Raw genomic sequence first — 24,641 nt, 5'->3', positions numbered from 1 at the left:
TGGCTTTGAAAACATTCTTTATCATTGCATAAAGTTAGAGATACCTTAGCCCAGGAAAGAAACAGACACTGCAAGTCAGTGTAGCAAACACAGATTGCTACTAACACTGGAACCACTGCACTTCACTCCCATGCAGGGCACCAGACATTACTGGTGGCTTTCAGCCTCAAATTGCTCCTTCAAGGCATCCCTAATCCTTGCAGCCCCATGCTGGGCCCCTTTAATAGCCCTGTTCTCTGGCTGTTCAGATTCAGCCTCCAGGTGTTGAACCTCCGAGTTCCATGCCTGAGTGAATCGTTCACCCTTCCCTTCACAAATGTTATGGAGGGTACAGCACGCGGATATAACTGCGGGGATGCTGTCATGGGCCAGGTTCAGCTTCCCATACAGAGAGTGCCAGCGGCCCTTTGAACGGCCAAAAGCACACTCCACAGTCATTCTGCACCGGCTCAGCCTGTTGTTGAACCGCTCCTTGCTGCTGTCAAGGCTCCCTGCGTAGGGTTTCGTGAGCCACGGCATTAAAGGGTAAGTGGGGTCTCCAAGGATCACAATGGGCATTTCGACTTCCCCTACGGTAATCTTCTGGTCTGGGAAAAAAGTCCCGGCTTGCAGCTTCCTGAACAGGCCAGTGTTCCGAAAGATGCGTGCGTCGGGCACCTTTCCGGGCCACCCTGTGTTAATGTCAATGAAACACCCATGGCGATCCACAAGCACCTGGAGAACCATAGAGAACTACCCCTTCTGATTTATCGTACTTGGAGACCAGGTGGGCTGGTGCCAGAATGGAATGTGTGTGCCATCTTTCGCCCCTCCACAGTTAGGGAAATCCATTTGTGCAAAGCTATCCACAATGTCACGCACGTTACCCAGAGTCACGGTTCTTCTGAGCAGGATGCGATTAATGGCCCTGAAAACTTTCATCAACATGATTCCAACAGTTGACTTTCCCACTCCAAACTGGTTAGCGACCAATCGGTAGCTGTCTGGAGTTGCCAGCTTCCAGATTTCAATAGCCACCTGCTTCTCCATTGTCAGGGCAGCTCTCCATCTCTTGTCCATGCACTGCAGGGTGGGGGCGAGCTCCTCACACAGTCCCATGAAAGTGGCTTTTCTCATCTGAAAGTTCTGCAGCCACTGCTCGTCATCCCAGACTTGCATGACGATGTGACCCCACCACTCGGTGCTTGTTTCCCGAGCCCAAAAGTAGCATTCCATGGTGGTGAGCATGTCCGTGAATGCCACAAGCAAACTTGTGTCATATGCATTACTTGAGTCGATATCACCGTCTGAGTTCTCACTGTCACTTTGGATCATAAGGAATAACTCGAGTGCCAAATATGACGTGCTGGTGAGACTTGTCAGGATACTCCTCAGCACTTCGGGATTCATTCCCGCAGACTGAAAGGGAAGACAGAGCGCGCAGTACAAAAAATGTTGAAAGATGGCGCCAAATGTGGACGGACGCACAGGGATTGCTGGGATGCGAACCGATGTATCACGGGGTGTAGGGACAGGACTCAGAATGCCCTGCACCCCCTGCCCCCTTCCCACAATCCACAGCGCCAGAATGGGAAGAGGTGCTGTGTGGGATAGCTGCCCATAATGCACTGCTCCCAATGCCACTGCAAGTGCCGCAAATGTGGCCATGCCAGTGCGCTTGCAGCTGTTAGTGTGGACAGACTGCAGCACCTTCCCTGCTGCGCTCTCTGAGGGCGGGTTTAACACAAAGTGCTCTACATCTGCAAGTGTAGCCATGCCTTTAGAGCTTGTCTACATGAACAGTTAGACCACTGCAAGCTGAGGTGTGAATCTACCTGCACTGTCCGTGTGCACCCTGCTGACACACACTAACAATTTGTGAGAATATTTCAATCTAATCCTCTTTGAAACAGGGCTGGCTCAAAGTCCATTAATGGACTGTTAATGCAGTCAGCAGGCTGCACGTGGACGGTTAGGCTCATGGAGGTGGTCACACCCCCAACATACTGCAGTCTAATTGTTCATGTAGACAAACGCTGAGGTTTTCCTTGTAATTATAGTATGTAAGTACAGATAGAAATGTGTGTTTCAGGCTGATGAAGTCTTGTTCAAGCACTTGCTTGATAACTGGTTTGGAATGTGGTTGCAGTTAGCACTGTTGGGTACTCCACTGACATACAGAGTTTGGAATTCCAGGATGTTTTGGAAATGCAGGCTTGGGAAACTAATCTGTCGGCAAGCAGTTTTTTAGGTCCTCCTGTCTGGCTAGTGAAAAACTGATGATATTTTAAAGATCTTGGGCTAGGTTCACAAAAGGATGTAGATGCCGAACTACCACTTTAGGTACCCAAGTTCTCTCTGTCGCATGTGTAACCCACAAACCTAGGTGTGGTGCTCTGTCCCGTCTAGTGGCACCAAGACCACTTAGAGATTCATGAGACTGCTCTACAGCCTTAGCTAAAAGCCATACGGCTTTTAGCTCATGCAGTAGAGGCTCATGCACTAAGCTCCAGAGGTCCCAGGTTCAATCCCACCTGCCGACAACAGGGGTCTGTTGGTGTAACACATGAGCACTGCTGTCTCACTCTAGGTGCGTAGATGCCTAAGCCACAGAGTGATGCACGAACCAGGGGAAGATAGGTATTCCTTTGCCTAGCTTGCCTGAAGGGTCCGATCTGGTACGTGTGCTCAGATGTTGCCTATGGGATCAGGCCACGTATGCGAATTTGCAGAAAACAGCCAGGGAACAGCTCACTTATCATTTATAGCCCAGTGGTTAGAGCACTCACTTGGGATATGGAAGATCCCCAGTCAAGTCCCCTTTCTGTCTGATGAGGAGAAAGGATTTGAATAGGTATCTCCTACCTGTCAGGAGAGTACCCTAATCATTGATCTATAGGATGTTTTGATGTGGGATCCCATCAACTTCTTCCATTGAAGCTGTTTGACTGTGAATTAATAATGAAAGAGTCATTGCTCAGAGAGAACGAGTGAGCATGAGAATTGACTCTGTAGCCTGGTGGTTAGAACGCTCACCTGGGAGATGAGAGATACAGAATCCAGTCCCCCTGCTCCCATGAATTTTTTTAAATTGTTTATTCAAGTGGATTAGCTTTAACAGGAGAGAGTAACCCACTTCAGAATATCCCATAGTCCAGTGGCTGAGGTGCTCACCTGAGAAGTGACAGATCTGTGTTCAACTCCCTTCTCATTAGGCAGAGGAGTTGGGGAGTCTCCCACATCCCAAGTGAGTATCCTAGTTGCTGAGCTAAAAGTTATGTGGAAGGTCTGCCCCTTCCCCCGGCACCTTGCAAAAACAGCATTGGCAGCTAATGCCAAAAGAGGGTTTGTAGCTGAGAATCCCAAGCAGAGGGAGGCATTAAACACCCTTAGAGGAGCAGGGCTTAGGACACACTCTTTGCTTCAGTATCTCCCATGGGATAGCCTAGACTGGGATCCACCCACCATGCTGTTTTTGTGAATCCCATCCAGAGGCACCTATCCGTCTCCACTTATTGTATAGGGATCTTAGTGCCAAACTCTGGCTTTGTGAATCCTGGCGATTTTGTAGAAACTGGGACACAGATTGTTGCCATGCCAAAGTTTCTTTGTGAAACTAGCTCCTTGTGCCTGGACTGGTTAATCATGGACCCATGTTGGCACAAGGTTTAAAAGTTCAGAAGCAAGTGCTATTCTGTGGGATTTATAGCTCTACATCATCATCTCCTGTTTCCAATGCCAAGTTTGGGTAGGGCTTTGGTATCTAGACTGCCAACCACCTCAAGTCTAGGCCCATTTTATAGATGGAGAAATGAGGCATAGAGAGGCTAAGTGACTTACCAGAGGTCACATAGAAAGTCTGAGGCAAAGCCGGGACTTGGACCCAGGTTTCCCATGCTCTAAGTCAGTGACCCAACCACCAGGCAACCCTCCTTCTGGGTAATTCTACAGGCTTTATTTATTTTGGTGTTGTCCTATGTATCAGAAAATAAGAATAGTTGTCTGATACTTTGTAACTGCGGGAACCGGTGCTGGAAATAGGGAGTCTTATTTGTGTATCAATTTTATACATTTGAGTGACTCCTGGAGCATCTCTTCCTTTCAGCCAATTTAATACTTGCTCAATTTTGTAACATCATATTGCAGAAATGTGAATAATATGATAAACAGCAACTCTTGCAGGAAGGTTTTACAAACTGAGTCATTGATCCAGTTGTCAAAATTAGCATCATTGTCTTGGGTTTGCCACTTTTTAGGTGCTGCTCAGATACCTCAGTATTGGGACTGATATAAGAACTTACCTAGAATAGCTCTCTTTAAGAACAGCATGTGGAGACAAAACTTCCATTGGGACTTCCAATGGCATTTCCTCCTTCCATGCTAAGTATTTGGGGTGATGGACCGGGGAGTCTCATTGAGGCACAAACGACTCATATAGTTAACTCATTAATTCTAAAGGAAGTGCTTGTTAATTAAAAGAGAGCCTCAATAAGATATGACTGCTCCAAGCTGTGTCTTGACTATATCAAATGAAAAATCAGGTGTTTTCTCCACATTTTGGTATGCTTCAAATATGAAGTTTTCTGTACCATCTCGTAGAAGCCAGTACACCACAGATATTTCCAGGGAAACTTGGGTTGGGGCAGTGGATTTGGGATTAAAGACAAGTAAACAGCAGAGCTTCAGTCAGTAACTCTCACCATCTTTTAACATACAGGCCATTTTTCTCTCTTATTCTGCTAGTTCATATAAAACTACAAAATACTAATTTGATGGATATTGGTGATATTAGGAGGCAGATAGGACAGAGTGGCATTCAAACTGCAGCTTGTCCATTTTCTGGTCCATACTGCAATTGCCTGCTTTTCTTTGGGACAACCTTGGCAGATTGGGTTTAGGTGCCTAAATATATAAACTGTAGGTGCAGTTAAAGAAGCTTGCTAAAAATTTGTACCTTCCCGTCCTTGTCAGTTTTTCCTTTGTCTAGAAATAGTAGATAATGACCTGCTTTGAGAGAGTGGCGCAAACTCCTGATGGATTCTAACGATGGTGGGTTTTTTTATGCAGTTGCTATGGAAACGAGCCCTTAAAGATCGCTTCAAATATGTGCGGAGACCAATTGAAGATGATGAGCAGGTTATAAGGAACAAATGCAAGTTTGGTCACAGGCGAGGACAGACAAAGAAATCTTCTGCTGAAAACAGATGTGATGAAATCCAAATGGTGCAAATAAAAGTAAGCTTTCTGGTTCCTGTTAGAAGGGAAAGTTAGTCCATAAATAATGTGAATGGGAAATATGTACCCATCTGGCAAATGTCTTTGGGCTCCCGTGAGGCAGTAAGCCACCACATGCAGAAGGGGGATAGCATGGAGTAGCCCCATCCTACTTGGAGCTAGCCCTGCATGAGGGGTGCTCTTTTGGCCAGTGGAGAAGCAGCTGGGTCCTGGGCCCAGAGCTCTGACAGTGGCACTTAACTTGAATAGCCCTTGCATTCAGAGGAACACCAAGCATTGATTCTCTGTTGCCATGCACCTTTTGTAGTCATTTGCACCAGCTCAAAGTGGGTATGAAATGCTTACCTGCATTTTAAACGTAGTGGCCAAACCGTAGCTCGCGAGCTGCATGTGGCTCTTTTACAATTAAAGTGCAGCTTGCAGAGCCCCCTGTGCCCTCCCTCATTCTCTGCCTACCAGATGTGGGGCGGGAGGGTAGGGGAAAGGAGCTCAGGGCCTCTGACTTGTGTTGGGGTGGTGGGGTTAGGGGCTTCTGCTAGAGACGACTGGTGTCTGCTGAGAGTGGGGGGGCACAATTTAAAGGTTCACCCCCCAACAGCCTGAGTCACATCCCCCCTTACCCTCAGTGGCCCCTCCTTGCAGCTCCTTGGTGTTAGCTCCATATGGAGAGGCAGCAGCAAGCAGTTGGGAGCTGCAAGGAGGGGCCACTGCTTTGGCTCCTGGGGGAGAGACAGCAGCAACAGCTCTCCCTGCAGCTCCAGGCTGTTTGCTGCTGTCTCTTCCCACAGCCGGAGCTCCCAGCTTGCTGGCTCCAGAAGCTGCCATGCAGGGAGGGGGCCTGAGGCACCATGTGACCAAGCAGGGCCAGCAAACCCTGGCAAAAATCCGGGGGGGGGGGGTATGTGACCCCATGTGCCACTCCACATGGCCCCTCCCCTGGTGTGTTACCTTCAACTTCTTCCCAGTGGGGAGGGGGGTCTTGGGACCTCAGCCCCACAGGGTGCGCCTACTGGGGCTTGAGCAGGAGCAGGGCTGAAGCCCCAGCAGGTGCCTTCCGCAAGGCTGAAGCCCCGAGACCCGGCAAGCACACCTACGCCCTGGCTCTCAAACACCTGAAGATTGTCGTATGTGGCTCGGATGGTCAGTAAGTTTGGCCACCCATGGTATATAAAAAACTCTCACTCTCTTAGTGCGTGTCACCCACTTTGCATGCATATAAGTGACTGCACAAAGTGTAGCACAACAGGGACTACAATTGTTCAGTCCCTGGGTCCAGCCACAGCTGAGCCCTCTCTGTGTAAATAAGCCTACATGTACGTTTGAGCAGATAATTGGTGCCCTTATATCTTCACATGATAGTCCATCCGTAGTATGTTATAAGTAGTCTGTGTACTAATATATAGGATACATAGGGTGCTTATGAATATACATATGCAGGTGCTGCATCTTTCTGAACTGAATTCTTTATTTATAGATGAAGCCATTACTGTCAGGTAAGTGACATAAAGTGTGTTACTATTGATGTGTACACTGTCATAAATGCGTTAAGTGTTCTATTATGCTTTGCCAACTCTAATACCACTTATATCAAAGCTGCTATTGAAAAAATACAGTTAAACTTTAAACCACCAAGTTATATCAGTATTTTGAAAAAAACACACAAATGTTTGGCCTCCAGCTTAATCTAGATATTTCCTTCCTTGTATCTGTTTATGAAGTGTAGGTGTTTCATTGGAGGAGAAAGATGGGGATTTCTTTTAAACAACTTCTATGTAAATTGTAATCTGGGGTTTGTGGATTTCTGAAATTTTTAATCCAAAAACCCTGAGATCTGTTCATTCCCTTTTTGGAGCTGTGCTTTCAGGTATAAACACTCCCTCCTTCTGCATGTTCCAGCTGAAAGTTTTTATACTTGCAAAAAAACAAGAGGCTAATGTAAAATGTTATGTTTTCTATGGTTAGTGTTGGGCACTATACATAGCGGAGAAGGTGCCGATTGCCCTTTCCCTGCGTTCTTGCAAAAGGGAGCCTTAATTTGTCTGCTAGTGCTTGGAAAATGTAGCTCTTTTAATAGTACTAGCCAGCCCAGAAGGGCTCTCTGGTTAGGGTCAGTCATAGCCTCACACCTGCAATGCCAGCAGGGGAATATGGTGAAGTGCGTACTACACCTTTTCTACAAGAGGAGAAAGACCCACTGCTCCCTGTACTCCAGTGGCTGTCACAGTCACATTGCTTTCCGCCTCTTCTGCCCAACTGCATGGTTGCTCCCTCTACCACAATGCTCAAAGCTATTATTTAGCCTCTGTTTTAGAGTTTATGAGGAAGGAAAAAGAATTCTGACATGAAGGAGAATTTGTTCAGTAGCCTCAATGTTATGAATGTTTGCTACTGACAAATTTCTGCTGTTGTGTGATGCCCTCCTCCATCTGGAATGAGGGCGATGGGATGTGTAGGTCTCCCTCAGGGCAGCCCTCATTTTAATGATCTAATTTCTTCTTTTTCTTACACGCAAGAGAAATTTTAAATGCAAAAACTAACATTAGTGCAGCCTTTAAGGTTGAGAAATCATGCTAGCAAAATTAAGAAAGCATATTTTATTTTGCCTTTTATTTGGTTTCTATATGTTAATAAATGTATCTGGCTCAGCTCCCTGAGACTATGATGTAGATATTACAAATGCACACTTTAACAAGATGTTTATTAGCATCCTTTTTGGCAAGAGCTTTGTGTATATTTCTTTATCAGAACACACAGAAAGGCACCCATCCAAGGCACTGGGTACCATGTCATAAATTAAAATTGCAGAATACACATCCTTGTCTCATTTCTTTACAGAAGCTAATATTCTTCTTCAAGTGCTTGCTCATGTCCATTCCATTCCAAGTGTGCGCACGCTCACGTGCACGGCCTTTGTAGATTTTTGCCTGTAGGGTCGGCTGTGGTGCCCGCTTGAGTGCCACACTCAAGCGCTGGTGTATTAGGCGCCGCTGGCCCTATGCCCTCTCAGTTCCTTCTTACCGCCTGTGGTGGTTAGTCAGAGCGTCTTTTCCTTGCCTAGCCAGGACTAGGTCGAACCTTAGGGCCTTGTAAGTATGTTTATAGTAGTTAATGTTAGGTAGTTGTTAAGTGTAGTTAGAAGTTAGAGTCCCAATGGGGACTTCACCCCATGCAAGGCATGCCCCGATCTTCAGGTTTAAGCCTTGCTCGGACTGCAGCAGGCCTATGCCTGTAAGTGACCCCCACAGCAGCTGCCTGAAGTGCTTGGGGGAGTCATATGTGAAGGACAAGTGTTGCATTTGCAAAAACTTTCAACCCAGGACCCAGAAAGAGTGTGACATCCGTCCGAAGGTCCTTGTCATGGAGGCTGCTCTTTGCCCGGATTCTGAGTCTTCCTGGCTGGACTCTACCCCTAGTACCTCGGCCTTGGTGCGCAGCACACCCCAGCGCCAGGCTCTGCCCGGCACTGCTCTCTGTCAACGGTGCCCAAAAAGAGTGCCAAAAGAATGGCTCCCTGGCACCAGGCAAGAAAGGCCATGGGGTATCAGGCAAAGGACCCAGTTCGGGCCGCCTGACCACACCGGAGCCACATGGACGTGCCTCCCCAATCGGCGCCCCTAGCCCCTCCAGGAATCCACCACCGACTCCCTGGAGCAGTAGGGGACCCAGACTTGTGGCAGGGCTGACGCCTTCCCAAGCTCTCCCAGAGCCTAGAGAGCAGAGGCCTCTACTCGTGCTGCCGGCACCGGGTGTGCCGCAAGAAGTGGCAAAGGCTCCCTATGAGGGCAAGCCAGATGTCAGAACCCCCCAGAGGGCAGTTGAGCGCCACTGATCCCCAGAGCCGAAGCAGCACTCTCCAACTCTGCGCCGCAGATCTCTAGCTTTGCAGCTCAAGTCCTCTCTGGCTCGCCCCAGGTCACTGGCACTGTGATTGAAGTCTTTGCCTTCTCAACATGGGTTGCCTACGTAGAGGTGCTGGTCATCGTATCACCGGCACCATTCACCCTCCCACTGGTCGTCTTCTTGGCACAGATCCCTGTCCTCCACACTGTGGGAATGATCTGTCACGATACCAGTCCCCCAGCCCTGGTCCTCCTATTCGACGTGCTGGTCTCCAGCGGCAACAGTTACTTTGACAGACTTAGGCATGTGGTCACCAGAAGGGGATTCCTCTGGCATGGAGAGGGAGTTCAGCCCGTCACTGAGGCATCACCGTTGTGATCGGGCATGTGAGGTTGCATCGACCTCGGCGATGCCATTTTGGCAACACGGGCAGTGGCCAGTGCAGTGGCCCTATTGGAGTGTGTGGGGCATGCCTGTGATGCGGATGCACCATTTGTCAGCCACTGCCTCGGAGCAACAGTTGATGGCACCGGAGCATCGGGCTCAGTGTGCGAAGTGCCATTGGAGGTTGGGGTAGAGGAGCGAGTGCCCACTCCGAAACCCCCTTCCCCTGTGGGGGATGATGCCTTGAGGCCTCCCCCGGCAGTAGAATCATCGTCCTCATCCCTGGAGGAGGCGGTGGCAGGACCCTCAAGTGCCAGCCCGCCGGACGATTTTAAAGAGCACCAGGCCCTGCTTTGGTGGGTGGATGAGAACTTGGGCCTAGAGGTAGGAGGAGATGGTTGAGCAGGCAGACACCCTGTTCAATGTGCTCTCGGCGTCTACCCCTGCCCGTATTGCACTAACAGTGCATGACAGGTCCTGAAAATTGCCAAGGCCCTCTGACAAGCCCCATTGTTTATCCCTCCCACCTCCAAGAGGGCTGAGAGCAAGTACTTTGTCCCAGCCAAGGGGTTTGAGTACTTGTATACCCACCCACCTCCAGGCTTGCTGGTTGTCTCTGCCAATGAAAAGGACAAGCCGGGGCACATCAGTTCAACCCCCAAAAATAAAGAGGCCAAGAGGCTGGACCTTTTTGGGAGGAAAATGTATTCAACAGCCAGCCTTCAATTCTCAGTGTCAAACCACCAGGCTCTCTTGGGCAGATACAGTTTTAACTTATGAAACTCCCTCCATAAGTTCAAGGAGGCCCTGCCCTGGGACTTGGCACCCTCATGGAGGAGGGTACTGAAGCAGCAAGGTGCTCCCTTCAAATGGCGTGGGACTCGACTGACTCGGCGGCTAGGGTGGTTGCATTGGCAGTGGTCATGAAGTGAAGCTCCTGGCTTCAAACTCCTGCTGGCCTGTCCCGAGAAATGCAGGCTTCAATTCAGGACCTCCTGTTTGATGGGAATGGTCTCTTCGCAGAACAGATGGATGCAAGGCTGCATGGCCTAAAGGACACTCGGGCCACCCTTCACTCCCTGAGTCTGCATACACCGCAATCGGCGAGGAAGCAGTTCTGGCCACTGCCGCCAAGGCCTTGGTAGCCTTGACGGGGGTCTGTGAGGAGAAAGGATAGATATACAAGCTTTAGTTGTTGCTGACCTTCGTCCTCCCATGTGGATGTGCGCACACCTATAACTGTTCATTTAAACTCTAGACACAAGTGCAAACAATTTACTAATAGTATGTTCAAAATCAAATAGGAGTGATTTCTATATAAAAACAATTGGGAGACACGAACTAAAATTAATAAAATTAAAATGCTCTCTACTGTCTCCAGGCAAACTGATGTGATTTACAGCATGCTCTAAAGGTCAGTGATCTAGGCTCTGGTCGGGGAGGGAGAGTGATTTGAAAAATCCAGGGGAGAAAGGGGGTGTCCTCAAGAATTGAGAATGCACTTCTGCCAGTGTCATCCTATGTAAACATGGGGCCATTAGCTTGAGAGTTTGATCTCAGCTCTTTGTAGTATGATGCAATGACGAAGGAGACCTCCAATTATTGATTTGGTTCTGTATTGCAATCCAGGTGAAGACCCCAGGCACTGTCCAATTTTTTCCTCTGAGTGCAGTAAAATGACTGAGTGCAGTTAAACTTGGCTATACTGTAGTATGACTGCGTGTTTAAATCCTATTGGGATATTACCACGTTGTAACCTGGTTATAGCATAGAGAAGACCCAGTGCCCTGTCTAGATTGGAGACTAAAATGCTACTTACAAACATGATCCATAAGAAATGGGTACTTACTGTAACAGTGGTTCTTCGAGATGTGATGCAAATGTATATGCCGTTTAGGTGTGTCTGCACTGGAGCCAGAGAATTTTGCCTCGCAGTACCTGTTGAGGGGCAGCGCTGTGGCCATAGCCCCTTTCCTGGCTGTATGAGGCAGCATGGACCTGACCCCCCATTAGTTCCTTTGCACCAAACACACAGATACTAGATTCCGATGCAGAGGGAACAGAGGGTGGGTCATGGAATACACGCCTGCATCACATCTCGAAGAACGTAAGAATGGCCATACTGGGTCAGACCAATGGTTCATCTAACCCAGTATCCTGCCTCTGACAGTGGCCAGTGCCAGGTGCTTCAAATTGAATGAACAGAACAAGCGATCCAACCCCTGTTGTGCAGTTCCAGCATCTGGCAGTCAGAGGCTTAGGGACACCAAGTGCATGGAGTTGTGTCCCTGACCATCTTGGCTGATAGCCACTGATGAATCTATGCTCCATGAACTTATCTAATTCTTTTTTCAATCCAGTTGTACTTTTGGCCTTCACAACTTCCCCTGGCAATGAGTTCCACAGGTTGACTGTATGTTGTGTGAAGAAGTACTTCCTTTTGTTTGTTTTTAAAACTGCTGCCTATATATTTCATTGGGTGAGCCCTAGTTCTTATTTTATGTGAACGGGGAAATAACACTTTCTTATTTACTTTCTCCACACCACTCATGATTTTATAAACCTCTATTGGATCCCCCTTAGTCCTTTCTTTTCCAAGCTGAACGGTCCAAGTGTTCTTAGTTTCTCCTCATATGGAAGCTGTTGCATAGTCTTAAACCATTTTTGTTGCCCTTCTCTGTACCTTTTCCATTTCTGCTATATCTTTTTTGAGATGGGGTGAGCAGAACTGCATACAGTATACAAGGTGTGAGCATACTATGGATTAATATAGTGGCATCATGATATTTACTGTCTTATTATCTATCCCTTTCCTAATGGTTCCTAACATTCCATCAGCTTTTTCGACTGCTGCTGCACATTGACTCCAAGATCTCCTCTTTCTTGAGTTGTAACACCTAATTTTAACCCTATCATTTTATATGTATAGTTGGGATTATGTTTTCCAATGTGCATTACTTTGCATTTATCAACATTTAATTTACTTGGCCATTTTGTTGCCAAGTCACCCAGTTTTGTGAGATCCCTTTGTAACTCTTAGCAGTCTACTTTGGACTTAACTATCTTGAGTAATTTTGTATCTTCTACAAATTTTGCCACCTCACTGTTTACCCCCTTTTCCAAATCATTTATGAATATGTTGAACAGCACTGGTCCCCGTACAGATCCGTGGGAGACACTGCTATATACTTTCTTCATTCTGAAAAGTGACCATATGTGTCATCGTTTGTCTCCTGCCTTTTAACTAATTACTGATTCATGAGCAGTCCTTCCCTCTTATCCCAAGATTGCTTACTCTGCTTAAGAGCCTTTGGTGAGGGACCTTGTCAAAGGTTTTCTGAAAGTGCAAGTACACTGTATTCACTGATCACCCTTGTCCACATGTTTGTTGACCCCTGCTCAAAGAATTCCAATAGTGAATCATGGTGAAGCATGATTTCCCTTTACAAAAGCTGTGTTGACTTTTCCCCAACAAATCATGTTTATCTGTGTGTCTGGTAATTCTGGTCTTTACTATAGTTTCAACCAATTTGCATGGTAGTGAAGTTAGGCTTACAGTTACAGTAAGTGATTGTTTCTTGTTCTTTGAGTAGATTGAGCCATAGATTCCACTTAGATGTCTCACAAGCAGTACCCAGCCTACAAGGCAGGGCTCGGAGTCTACCTAAACCAGAATTGCAGGACCGCCCTATCAAAACTTGTATCTGCCTTGGAAGATGTGGTACTAGCATAATAGTTCATAAATGTATGTCTGAATGACTACGTAGTAGCCTGCAAATGTCCAATATTGAGACTCAATAAGGAAAACTATTAATGTTGCTTGCACTCTCGTAGAATGAGCTCACACCTATTGAAGAGGCGTAGCCAAAGCTATTTCATATGCAATCTTGATACAGGATGTTATCCGCGTAGAGATAGCTGAATAGGCCATTCTGGTAGAGGGCTTTCTAATGTTGAGTAAGACCTGATGGGTAGCTGCCAAACACTGCTCTTCCTACTTATTTAGCCATGAAGCAGCCACACCGTGAGATGCAGGGAGCTGAGTGCAGGATGCAAGGTGTGACGGTGATTCTGTATGAGTATGTCGGAATGGAGGTACGGGAGGCTGAATTGAGAGCGATAGAAGAACCACACAAGGGCAATGAGAATGAGCTTGGCCCGATCTGCTTTCAGCCTGGGGATGATTGGGATCCAGGGGAAAAGCGTACAGGAGAGCTGACTGCCCGCTGAGTTGGAAAGTGTCAGACAGGGAGCCTGGATTGAGGCCCACTCAAGAACAGAACAGATGACATTTTCTGTTGTCCCTCATGAATGCCCCATGCTGTGAAGATGACCCAGAGAACACCAGTCTTCACAGACCACTCATGTTTTAGGGAAAAATTCCTGCTGAGATGGTCTGTGAGATGTTTCTGGACCCTGGGCAAGCGGTTGGCTGTCAGAGTGATACTCTCCTCAATTCAGAACTGCCACAACCAGATTGGCTCCTGGAGCGTGCTCCCCCTTGCCTGTTCATATAATACATTGTGGTAGTATTGTCAGTAAGTATATGAACCACTGAAGGGAAGCTCTGTACACTGGAATTGGCACTCCACTACAGTGAACTGAAGGAATTTTCTGTGGCTTGGCAAAATCGTCACATGAAAGCGTCCTGAAGGTCCAGAGCAACAAAGTTAGTCAACAAAGTTAGTCATTCTGAGACAACGCAAGGAGGGTAGTTGATAGAGTGATCATTTAGCACCTAATGTATCTGTTATATTTGTTGAAGCCATGAAGGTTGAGAATGGGTCTTATCCCTCCCTTGGATTTGGGCACAAGAAAGTACTGGGAATAGAATAGAAGTTATGGAACCTCCTCCACTGCCCCTAAAGCCAGTAGAAAGTGAACCTGCTTGAGGAGCAGTATCTCATGAGAGGGGTCCTGGAGGGAGCGGGGAAATGGAGAGGAACTGGATGGCATAGCTCAATCCGTTGGAGTTTAGGACTGAGCTTTCTGTGGTGATCAAGCCCCAAGCATTGTAAAAGGCGGCCAGCCTGTCCCCAAACAGAGGAGATGGGGAGAAGGGAGCAATGACTGGAACACTGCTCTGGACCAAGGAGTCAAAATGGGCACTTGCGGGGCGCCAGGGAAAGAAGGCATGTCAACTGGTCAAACCCTGCACCAGAATGTGTCCTCCTCTGGGACCTATGCTCCTTTCTGGGGTAGTTCTGCTGTCTTATGGGAGGGAAAGTCTTCCCAAATGTGAGCTGCAGATGCTGCTGCTGTTGATCCCCATAGTGGCACCTCTGCACTGCCAGCATTTACACCTCCTAGGACCATAGGGTAGCTCTGGAATCTTGGAGGAGTGCAGAGTCTCGTCTGTCTCGTCCAACAAAAAGGATTCTGCCATCGAAGGGCAAATTCTCTATGGCCTGTTGTACATTGGGAGCAGTGCCCGAATTCTGCAGCCAGGACGCCCTTTTCGTTGGTCCCCACCAAGGCCATCACTCTGGCCAAAGTATCCGCGACATCTAGTGCAGACTGCAAAGAAGTCTTACCCACCAAGCAGTCTTTGGTAATAAATGCCCCAAATGCCTCCCTTGAGGCTTGAGGCAGCTGGTCAGCACACTCAGACATAGCTGTCCAGTTTACAAAATCATATTTGTATAGGAAATGCCTGCTGGTTACCAGTGCGGATCTGCAAGGAAGAGGAGGTCAAAGTACTAAATTTCCTCCCTTTTGTGGGTTTAAGTCAAGAGAGCTATTGAAATATAGGTTATTAATCGATAATGAATATTTAACGACAGTATGCTTGTGGATGAATAGTTACTTTCATAGTCAAGCTGGCTGAAAGTACAAAGGAAAAAAATGGCTGTTTGATTTATGCTTATTAGGTATTCTTACACATCAAATCCATCCACTTAGATCTGGGAGTGGACTTAAATCTGCCCTGCAGGGCTTTATCGTTCCCCATGGTTATGACCAGGTAGTTCAGGGTCAGATCTGAGTATAAACCCTCAAATCCCTGCACTGGTACGAAGTAGCATTTCTCCATGCACTTCTTGGTAGGCGGTACTGAAGCTGGCATGTTCCAGAGGGCTCAAGGAGCACATTGTTAATAGGGAGGGTGACTCTCCCAGGGACAGATGGCTGCAGGATATCCAGAAATTTATAGGTATTCTCCTGCAGGAACTCTGCTTGAATACCCAGGGAAGAAGCCGGGTACTGCAAAAGGTCCTGGTATGCCTTGGAATCCTCTGGTACCGAAGAAGAGGAAGAGCCAGATACCGCAGAATCATCTAGCGATGAAGACAAAGCAGTTAACTGTGTCAGATCCGGATTCTGCTCCAAGGCTGGTGGACCTAGATGGGACGACTCTGGAGGCTCCACGAGGGGAAGGTTCACCGGTGCCTGGGCCTGCAGCCGATCAATGATCACCATCACAGGCCTGCTTGGTGATCTCGGCTTAGAGCAAGATGAGGTGTGGGACCTCCACAACCGAGGACTGTCCCATGGATTCTATGGAGGCCACTGGTTTGGATAAGGTTTTGGTGGCCAGTACTCCTGGGAGAATTCTGCACCACTCTGTGCATGCATTCATCTGTCCCCACAGATTTCTTTGCTTCCCCACAGAAAAAGGACTTTCTGACAGGGAAGCAAAGGGAACCTACAAGAGTGGTCACGCGCCCCTCCCCAACAGTGCAGGTGCGTTGTTTTGGGCTCCCAGGGCAGTCAGCAGAGAGCCCTCTGAACCCCCACCCTGCCGAGCTTCACCCCCTTTATCTGGAGCCCCCCTGGACTCAAACCCTCCTGCTGAGCCCCACCCCCCTGCATTTGAACCTCCACCCCTGCACCCAAACCTTCCCTCCTCTGAACCCCGTCCACTCAAATCCCCACCCCCTCTGCACCTGGACCCCCTGCAACTAGCCCTACACACCTGGACCCCCCATCCCACTAAGCCCCAACCAGGTGCACCTGGACCCTCACCCCACCAAGCTCCACTCCCCCAGCATCTGGACCCCCCTGCTGAGCCCCATCCTCCCACAGCCAGAGCCCCTGTTCCCGCTGAGCTCCAACCACCTTCACCTGGACCCCCTGGCAGAGACCCATTGCCCCTGAACCTGGAATCCCCCAACAAGCCCCTGTCCATCCAGATATCCCCCTGCACTTTGCTGAGCCACCCACACCCAGATTGCTCCACCCAGAACCCCCTCATCCCACACCTGGATCCCCACACACTAAGCCCCTCCACATTTGGAACCTGTTGGGCTGAGCCTGCCTGCCCATACCTTGTGCAGAGGGGCAAGGCCCCGGGGGTGTTTCGGGGGCAGACCTAGCCCTGTGCTGTGTCAGGGTCAGGTGCAGCCTTATTGCCGAGTCTGTCTCCTGGGGAGGAGGGGCTGCAGGTTGGTCTCCCACCTCTATGCAGCCAGGGGCCTGTGCTCCCCACTGCCATGCTGGAGTCTCCACATTTATTTATTGACAAATAAAATTTGCAGAATTTGTTAGTATTTTTAAAGTAATATGTGCAGAATATTCAATATTTGGCACAGAATTCCCTCAAGAATCACGGCCAGTAGGTGCTGGGTCAGGGGCCACCGTCCCGACAATGAGATGAGTGCCAATCCTGGTACCCATAGTGCTACACCAGCACACCCCCCCGACGTGGGTCAGGTGATGGACAACAAAAGGAGGAAGATCCCAATGTGAACACCAAGGAGTCCCGGGGGGTGGGGGGAAAGGTGGAACCAGTCAGTCTGACTTGTCCATAGCCCAAAATGAAGAGGGAACAGGCGCTCATGGTGGAAATGGTACGGCCGGCAGCAGGTATGCCTCTGTTGGTTCCAGTGCTGGAAGTGGTGTCAACCGTGAAGTCGGCAGCAGTACTGAGGTAACTTAACGGTACCAAAGTGGAGGGTAGCGAGTGCCACCACGGTGACATTAGCGCCACACACAGCAGGGGTGCCAAAGTTGTTCCTGGTGGCTTGTGCTGAGCCCAGCCCCATTTCCACTGACTGTTGGTGCTGAAAGACTCACGAGTTCAGTGGCTCTACTAGCTAACGGAGCTATAAATGATTCAGCCCTGGCAAAGTCCTGGACCCTGGGAGAGGCTGGGACAGAAAGGCAAAGGAGGTCCGTTTCCTGCCTGAGACGCCACCGGTGTGGAACAGCGAGTGCTGGCATTGCCCTTGTTGGCACTAAACTCAGTGGACGCCCTTGGGCCAGAACTGGAGTCAATGGCACAGGGTCTCTGACCTCCCTGTGTGGTGCCAGGGAGCGGTTGATGAGATCTGCTCCATCCCATGGGTCAGCACTCACTCATGCTGGTCTGCACTCCTTCTGGGGGAAGCAGACAAGTCCCCACATGACCTGGAGCGGCTGTGGTCAGTCTTATGTGACCTCTTCCTTGTCCCACTCAATGGAGAGCGACTCCTCCATCTCTTCGGAGAGGCACCAACTCCAGGACGCAAAGCAGCAGCACTCTCAGAACTTGAGGGAAACCTCTGATCCATCATAGGCCTTCGTGCTGAAAAAGGCCAGATGGCCTGTTCAAGCAGGTGCTGCTTTAGATGAAGATCCTGAGTCCGTTTCAGGAACTATTTGCAAATCTCTCCCCAACAGAACGGACAATATTTAAGACCTGATGAGGGCATCAACAGGGAAATACTTAAACTAAAGCTAACAAACACTAAATGTAACTAACACTATATTAAGAGTACTAATTAGCTACAGACAGCTAGAAAAGTCTCTAAGAAATAGAAAGGTTAGAAATCTCACACAGCTCCAACTCCAGCCAAGGGCGGTAAGAAGGAACTGAGGGGGATTGGGCAGCACTGCCTCACATAGCCAGGGGTTGGGCTATGGCCACGAGACATGAGTGCTGTCCCACTATAGGTACTGGTAGGCAAAATTCTCCAGTGCATGCACACAGTGGTTCCGGTGCACCCACAATTAAGTGGGGTACATGGCTGCATCTACTTGAAGAAGAATGCAGTTTGTCCTTGTTCATGCTACCCAGCCAAACCATGTTAAAGGCTTGACTGCAGCAGACTATGTGTAAGCACCATTCTTCAAAAAAGTTTAAATGTCACTGCAGACAGGGACTGTAAACTGGTACACGCAGATACATAGGGATCATTACTTCTCCCACTGAATGACAGTCACCTCCGTATTGAAATGGCTTTTCATTTATTGTAACAATCATCTTGTGACAAACTAAAAGGTAAAGGGAGAAAATGTCTAAGTGTAGCTCTTTGGAAAACAGGAAAGGATCTTAAATAGTCAAGTATTTAGATGAGACTGAGTGCTGATTATTAGCTCATGGACTTTTCATTTGTAAGAATGTATTTCGCAAATATATCTGTAAGAAAAAATGATCTGATGAAATATATAAGTTCTGTGATAAGGCAGTTCTATATGGAACATTCTGTTACAAGCATGGAGTTAAACACTTTTTTTATAAAAGCAAAAAAAGTTGATGTTAGATAAACTCCTGATGGTAGAAATTATTCATATAGCCTTGAACTAACGCCAGGTTTTCCCATTCTATCAAAAATCTCAAATTTGGTATGAATAAAACTCTGCTTAAAAATACCAAATAAGCATAAATCAAACAAGCCATTTTTTCCTTTGTACTTTCAGCCAGCTTGGCAACTTGATTGTCATGCACATTGTGTAAAGAGTTGTCACTTTGGATGGGCTATCACCAGCAGGAGAGTGAATTTGTGTGCGGGGGTGGAGGGTGAGAAAACCTGGATTTGTGCTGGAAATGGCCCACCTGATGATCACTTTAGATAAGCTATTACCAGCAGGACAGTGGGGTGGGAGGAGGTATTGTTTCATATTCTCTGTGTATATATAAAGTCTGCTGCAGTTTCCACGATATGCATCTGATGAAGTGAGCTGTAGCTCACAAAAGCTTATGCTCTAATAAATTGGTTAGTCTCTAAGGTGCCACAAGTCCTCCTTTTCTTTTTGTGAATACAGACTAACACGGCTGTTACTCTGAAACTTGGCTATGAAAGTAACTATTCATCCACAATCATATTGTAGTTAAATATACTGCACTCCTGATATGATTCTCTGCTAACAGCGATCATTGTCATAAAACTAATATAGCACTGAAATCACAAGGGTCTGCTCTGCTGTTGACATATGTGTTGCTCCCAATTAAATAACAATTGGAATTACAAACATGCAGTGATGGTAGGATAGATCACTTCATTATCAACTAATAACCTCCATTTCAGTAGCACTCTTGACTTAAACTCACAAAAGGAAGAAAATATTTGTGCTTTGACAAGTCAGTCAGTGTTACTGGCAGTGCACAGGGAGGAAGGATTCTCACAACCATGTCAGTTAAGGGCCCAAATCCCAGCCCAAAGCTTGTTATGAATTAGGTATTTCCTTGCTGTAGCATTTTCTACCCTCAAAGGGCTACAGCTATTACCTAAGAATAGTACCGCTCATCAAAATGAACATACCTGAAAACATTTGCTAAAACTCCACATGTACTACCGGGAGGCTGCCATTTTAATAATGCCAGCAGGAAATGCTTATCAGGGTAGGAAGACCAGGGCTGCAGCCTGAGACACAAGGAAACAGGAGTGTTTTGTTGCTTTTTCTAGGTAAGTTGAGGGCTTTGGGTTGGTGTGTGCAGCTATATAATACTTTTTGCCTTAGCTAGAGATAGAGTTTAAAATTCAGACTAGCCTAAAAAGAGCAATAGACCACTCCGTGGCAATATCAGGCCGACACTGCAGCAGCTTCTTAATTGTTTCACATTTACATGTTTATGTAGACCTTGTAGAGCATCTTGAAAGAAAAAAATGCTTTAGGGCTGAGTCCTGCTTGCTTTACTCAGGTAAGCAATCGCACCAACTTCAGTGGGATGACTAGCATGGATGGAGTGAACATGATATTGCCTTCTGTCATGTTTTCCAGTAGAGCAGGGGTTTCAGCCATTATTTTTATGCCATTGCAGTGTTTCTGCTCATACGTGTTGTGCAAGTTTAGTTCAGCTAATGTAGTCAGTAACGAAAAAGGCTCTCATGAACGCATAGCCATCTGTGTAGCAGGATCCATGCAGTCTGGGGTTTGGCTGTGCTTGCTTTGATAGTTGTGAGTGAAGATTAAAATGGAGGGAAGGTCACAACCTAGTCCTAGTACTTGTTTCCAGGCTTGGCGATGGCCCCATCCTGCCACACTGAGTCCATTCTGCGGGCTGTGTGAGTGGATTGTTGGGAGTATTTGCCTCTTCAGGAATGAGCAATTGCAGCACAGTTCAGGTGATTGAACAAACTGCTCATACACAGGCAGGTATTTTGTGAAGACACCCAAAAGACACCTCAGTGGCAACAGTGCCGTTTGAGTTGTTCATGTATTCTCACGTGTGTTGCTTTTTTAACCACTGTCCTTTGTGCTGCGGCCATGCTGAAGAGTGAGGGGTGGGTTGAAAGTGCTTAACGCACCAATATGTGTGTGTATGTATATATATATATATATGGCTGACAAACAAACGCTCCTTCAGCTGGACTGCAATTTTGTGATTAGAAACATATTACAGGGAAAAATGCACGTAAGTATTTTAACTATGCATTACCATTCTGAACGTGCTAAAATATAGTTCCAACAGCCGTGTGCTTATTTGACACAACTGCAGATGTCACTGTGCTTGCAAACTTCTGGTTACTAAAGATAACAAAACTGGTTTTGTTGTCCACCTGTAGCAGCCAAACTGTAATTCCATAAACCGCAGCTGTATCACAAACGTTGAGCTTTATTTTCAATTCCCGTATGCCTCCCTTCCCATTTCTCCTTCCCGTCCATGTTGTTCTTCCCTCTGCTTCCCAATGCCTACCCCTTTTGTAGTAGATGGGCTTCAAAAGAGAACCTGCTGCCTCAGGCAGGAGCTGTTTGTTCTTTGCAACTACAATATTACAGAATAGTTGAGCCCTTGGCAATTGCTCTTGTATTCAACCCTGCTACCAGTTTGATGAGGAAGGAAGAAGGGACTGGGGAAAGGGAAAGGAGAGGCTTAAGGGAATTAAAACCCCACCATGTTGTATGCCAACATCTCAAAATTCACTCATAAAATAACATATGGCATTTGAAACTCACATTACATCTGTTTCTGGCTATTGCGAAGCTGATGATTAAGTTTAAGGTTGTTTTAATGATAACTGTGCAGTTCCATATTTTTGGGGAGAGGTATTTATAAAGTGGAACCTGAGATGTAAATTTCCAAGCTAATCATTTTTGTCTTGAGGGCTCTTTCCTTGAGTAAATTATAGATTCTTTCCACCGTAACATGATAGGTTTACAAAGGTTTTTTTGCCTGGGATACAGAATATAACTCCATGTTGCGCATACAGACAGATCTGTGAAGCACTCTGGAGTCTATTAGGATGACTAGTGCTACATGAATGAAAGTGGTTGTTGGCAGATACTGCATATAGTTTGAACCTCCGGTAAACCCTTGGGGGTGGAAGTCGGTGGTGTAAGCTTACATGAGTATTGGCCAGCTCCTAAAGCCCTGTCTACACTAGTGTTTTGAGGGAAATTTCCCACCAGTGGTGGTAACTGTGGGATTGATAGTGTAGGCTGACCACTGATTGTTTTCTCATTACATCATCTAGATGACATGGTGGTGGTGATGCCTGAGCCCTGTGTTCCCACCATTAAGCTGTACCAGTGGAAGACCTACTGGAAAATGCTGGTGTCAATGCAGTTTGAGTGGTAGTTTTGACCAGTGGCTCTTTTAGATTCCTCCCAGGCTCATTTCAACAGACATTTCACTGGTTTCCTCCAGTGAAAGCTAAGTCGTTCCAGGTTGCTGCGCTTATTGCTTCTGATGGCAACTGCTCCTACTAATTATAGGTTTTATAACTCAGTAGGGATGGCCTGATAATTTTTAGGAAAACCATTAGTTATGTCTACACCTACAGAATAAACAACTTCTCCAGAACACCAACAAGTAAATGACTTAAATTATGGTTGCCATAAGAATTGTGGCTCTCCTCTCATTTCTAGTTTAAAGTTGTAAAGTAGACATCGTGAGAAAACAATGAAAAACTTAAGTTTGGTGGTTCTTCGAAAAATGTCTTTAGAAAAATGACAGCGCTTCATTCAACTGAAGAGCAGTCCTGCAAACACTGATTTGTGTGACCGCTCAAGTGAATAAGAATAATTGTTGTAAGAGTCTGAAGGAGTCCCTCCCTCCCCCCACCATCTATATTCTTAGTTGCATCTACTTTTAATTACTAAGATGCTGGGCCTTAGCAACCTTAACTATGCACCGCTAAGGGAGTGATCTTGCATCATCAAATTGTTTACTAATTTCCAATGAGCGACACACCCACTATAAAGGCAATGTGATTGCAGAAAGATCACTGAGGGGGTAATTTGAGCTCAGGAAACAAGAAGGAGAACCGAGTCTGATTTTCAGAATCCAGGTGGAGTTTGCAGGGGTAGTAGTTAGGAAATGTCTCAATTTCTAAACTGAACACACAGTCTGAAGACTGAAGCCCAGTAAACCATGCCATTTTTACATGACAAATCATCTAGGTCCTCCAGCAGGCAAAAATACTTCTGGGCTGTGTGAATTCTAGAGAGAACTCACCATCTGTCATTGTATTGCTGACAGGAAGAGATTGTTTATCTTGAAGGACATGACGCTGAGATGGATGAACACATTGTCTGGTTTAAGCAAGAATATATGAAAACAGAGAGGAACTGGGAAGAAGTTGATAAAAGGATGAACAAGACATTAGAAATGCGAAGAAAGATGATCAGTAACAAGGCACCTTTGAAAGAGATTCTCCGACTGTTTCCTTTCTTAAGATGTCCTTATGAGGTAATGCTGTGAGTGTCTTTAATAACAGTATTTCATGTTATGATCTAGATATGGGCAAGATGGCACCTGTGGGAGTGCTCAACTGCATGTTTTTAGTAAAGCATCCATTAATATTCAGTTTCTCCACTAACCCCCTAGTAAACATGTGTTGCTACCCTGGCACTACTTCAAAATATTTACTAATTAATACTTTACACATACCATGCACTATAATATCATGTGGTTATTTTATATACTTTTGACAAAACATGAAATATTTCTCCTCAGGAAAAAAAAACGGTAGCTAGTTTATTAACTGTCTTCAATGTATGCACCTGAGTTAATTCATTTATTTTGAATACTGAAATAAAATTTTCCTCTTCCTTCAGCTTTTTAGGGAGTTCCAGCTCCTTACACACATGGATATTTATAAGAAAACAGTGGAGATTTTGGAGATTTATTCAGGAAACATATTGACTTTGTACTCGGTGAGAAATAATCCAATTAATGTTCTGCTGCGAGAAAATCTGAAACAGCACACAGAGGAAGATATTCTGAAATGTCAGTATAAACTGTCTGTGTATTATTTGTCTGAGTGTTGTAGTACATAATTGTTCAGGCTACTGCTACTAGACTATCTTCTACTTACATTTTTAAAAATGGATTTTTTTCTACAGATATCTGGGGCTGGTTGAAAATATATTGGGGTAAAGGGGAATTACCAAAGAGAATAGAAATCCATTAATGAGGAGGTGAATTAATGAGATTTTATTTCTGTGTCTAATAGGAAAAGAAAAATGCTATTGCTAACATACAGGAAATGAAATATTTCCAATATAGATATGTGCCTGTTTATATCCTAGGGAATTGGCTAATAAACTTACTGTACCATTGGCAAACTAGTTTTGAAAAAACATGGACAATTCTAGAGGCTCCACATGGAGAAAACAAAATGTGGAGTACCTGTTGTCTGAAAAGGAAAGAAGTGATCTTGGAAATTGCTGTTCTTAAGGTTAAAGTCTGTTCACAGTGAAATAATGGAAAGAAAAGTTACTTACTAATAACTAGTTTAGGTATATTGCCTCTGCAGATCCACATGCTTGCACACAGTTGTCATTAGTAATTAATTAGACAAGAAAAGTAGATTAATAAGACTGGGACTTTTCAGCTAGGAAAAGAGACAACTAAGGGGAGATATGATAGAGGTCTATACTATCATGAATGGTATGGAGAAAGTAAGTAAAGGAACTGTTGTTTACTACCTCTCAAAACATAAGAACTAGAGGTCACCAAATAAACGAATAGGCAGCAGGTTTAAAACAAACAAAAGGAAGTATTTCTTCACACAATGCACAGTCAACCTGTGGAACTATTTGCCAGAGGATGTTGTGAA

General features: G+C 46.2%; 1 protein-coding gene across 4 annotated transcripts in view; it reads left to right on the top strand.

Annotated features, from left to right (window-relative positions):
• The window catches only part of SAMD3 (sterile alpha motif domain containing 3), a 98,056-nt gene that overhangs the window by 70,063 nt on the left and 3,352 nt on the right, over positions 1–24,641 (top strand). For 3 of the 4 annotated variants that reach the window (XM_084622648.1, XM_084622650.1, XM_084622649.1), the window contains exons 7-9: positions 5,047–5,214; positions 23,060–23,269; positions 23,638–23,809. In XM_084622648.1, the coding sequence (XP_084478774.1) occupies positions 5,047–5,214; positions 23,060–23,269; positions 23,638–23,809 (550 nt within the window). The remainder of the gene's footprint in view (positions 1–5,046; positions 5,215–23,059; positions 23,270–23,637; positions 23,810–24,641) is intronic. The other variant, XM_084622651.1, reaches the window with a different exon arrangement.

Source organism: Lepidochelys olivacea, assembly GCF_965140295.1.
Source record: "Lepidochelys olivacea isolate rLepOli2 genome assembly, chromosome: 3".
Taxonomy (NCBI): Eukaryota; Metazoa; Chordata; order Testudines; family Cheloniidae; genus Lepidochelys; species Lepidochelys olivacea.
Note: the sequence above shows the minus strand (reverse complement) of the source record. Positions and strands in the feature narration are given on the sequence as shown.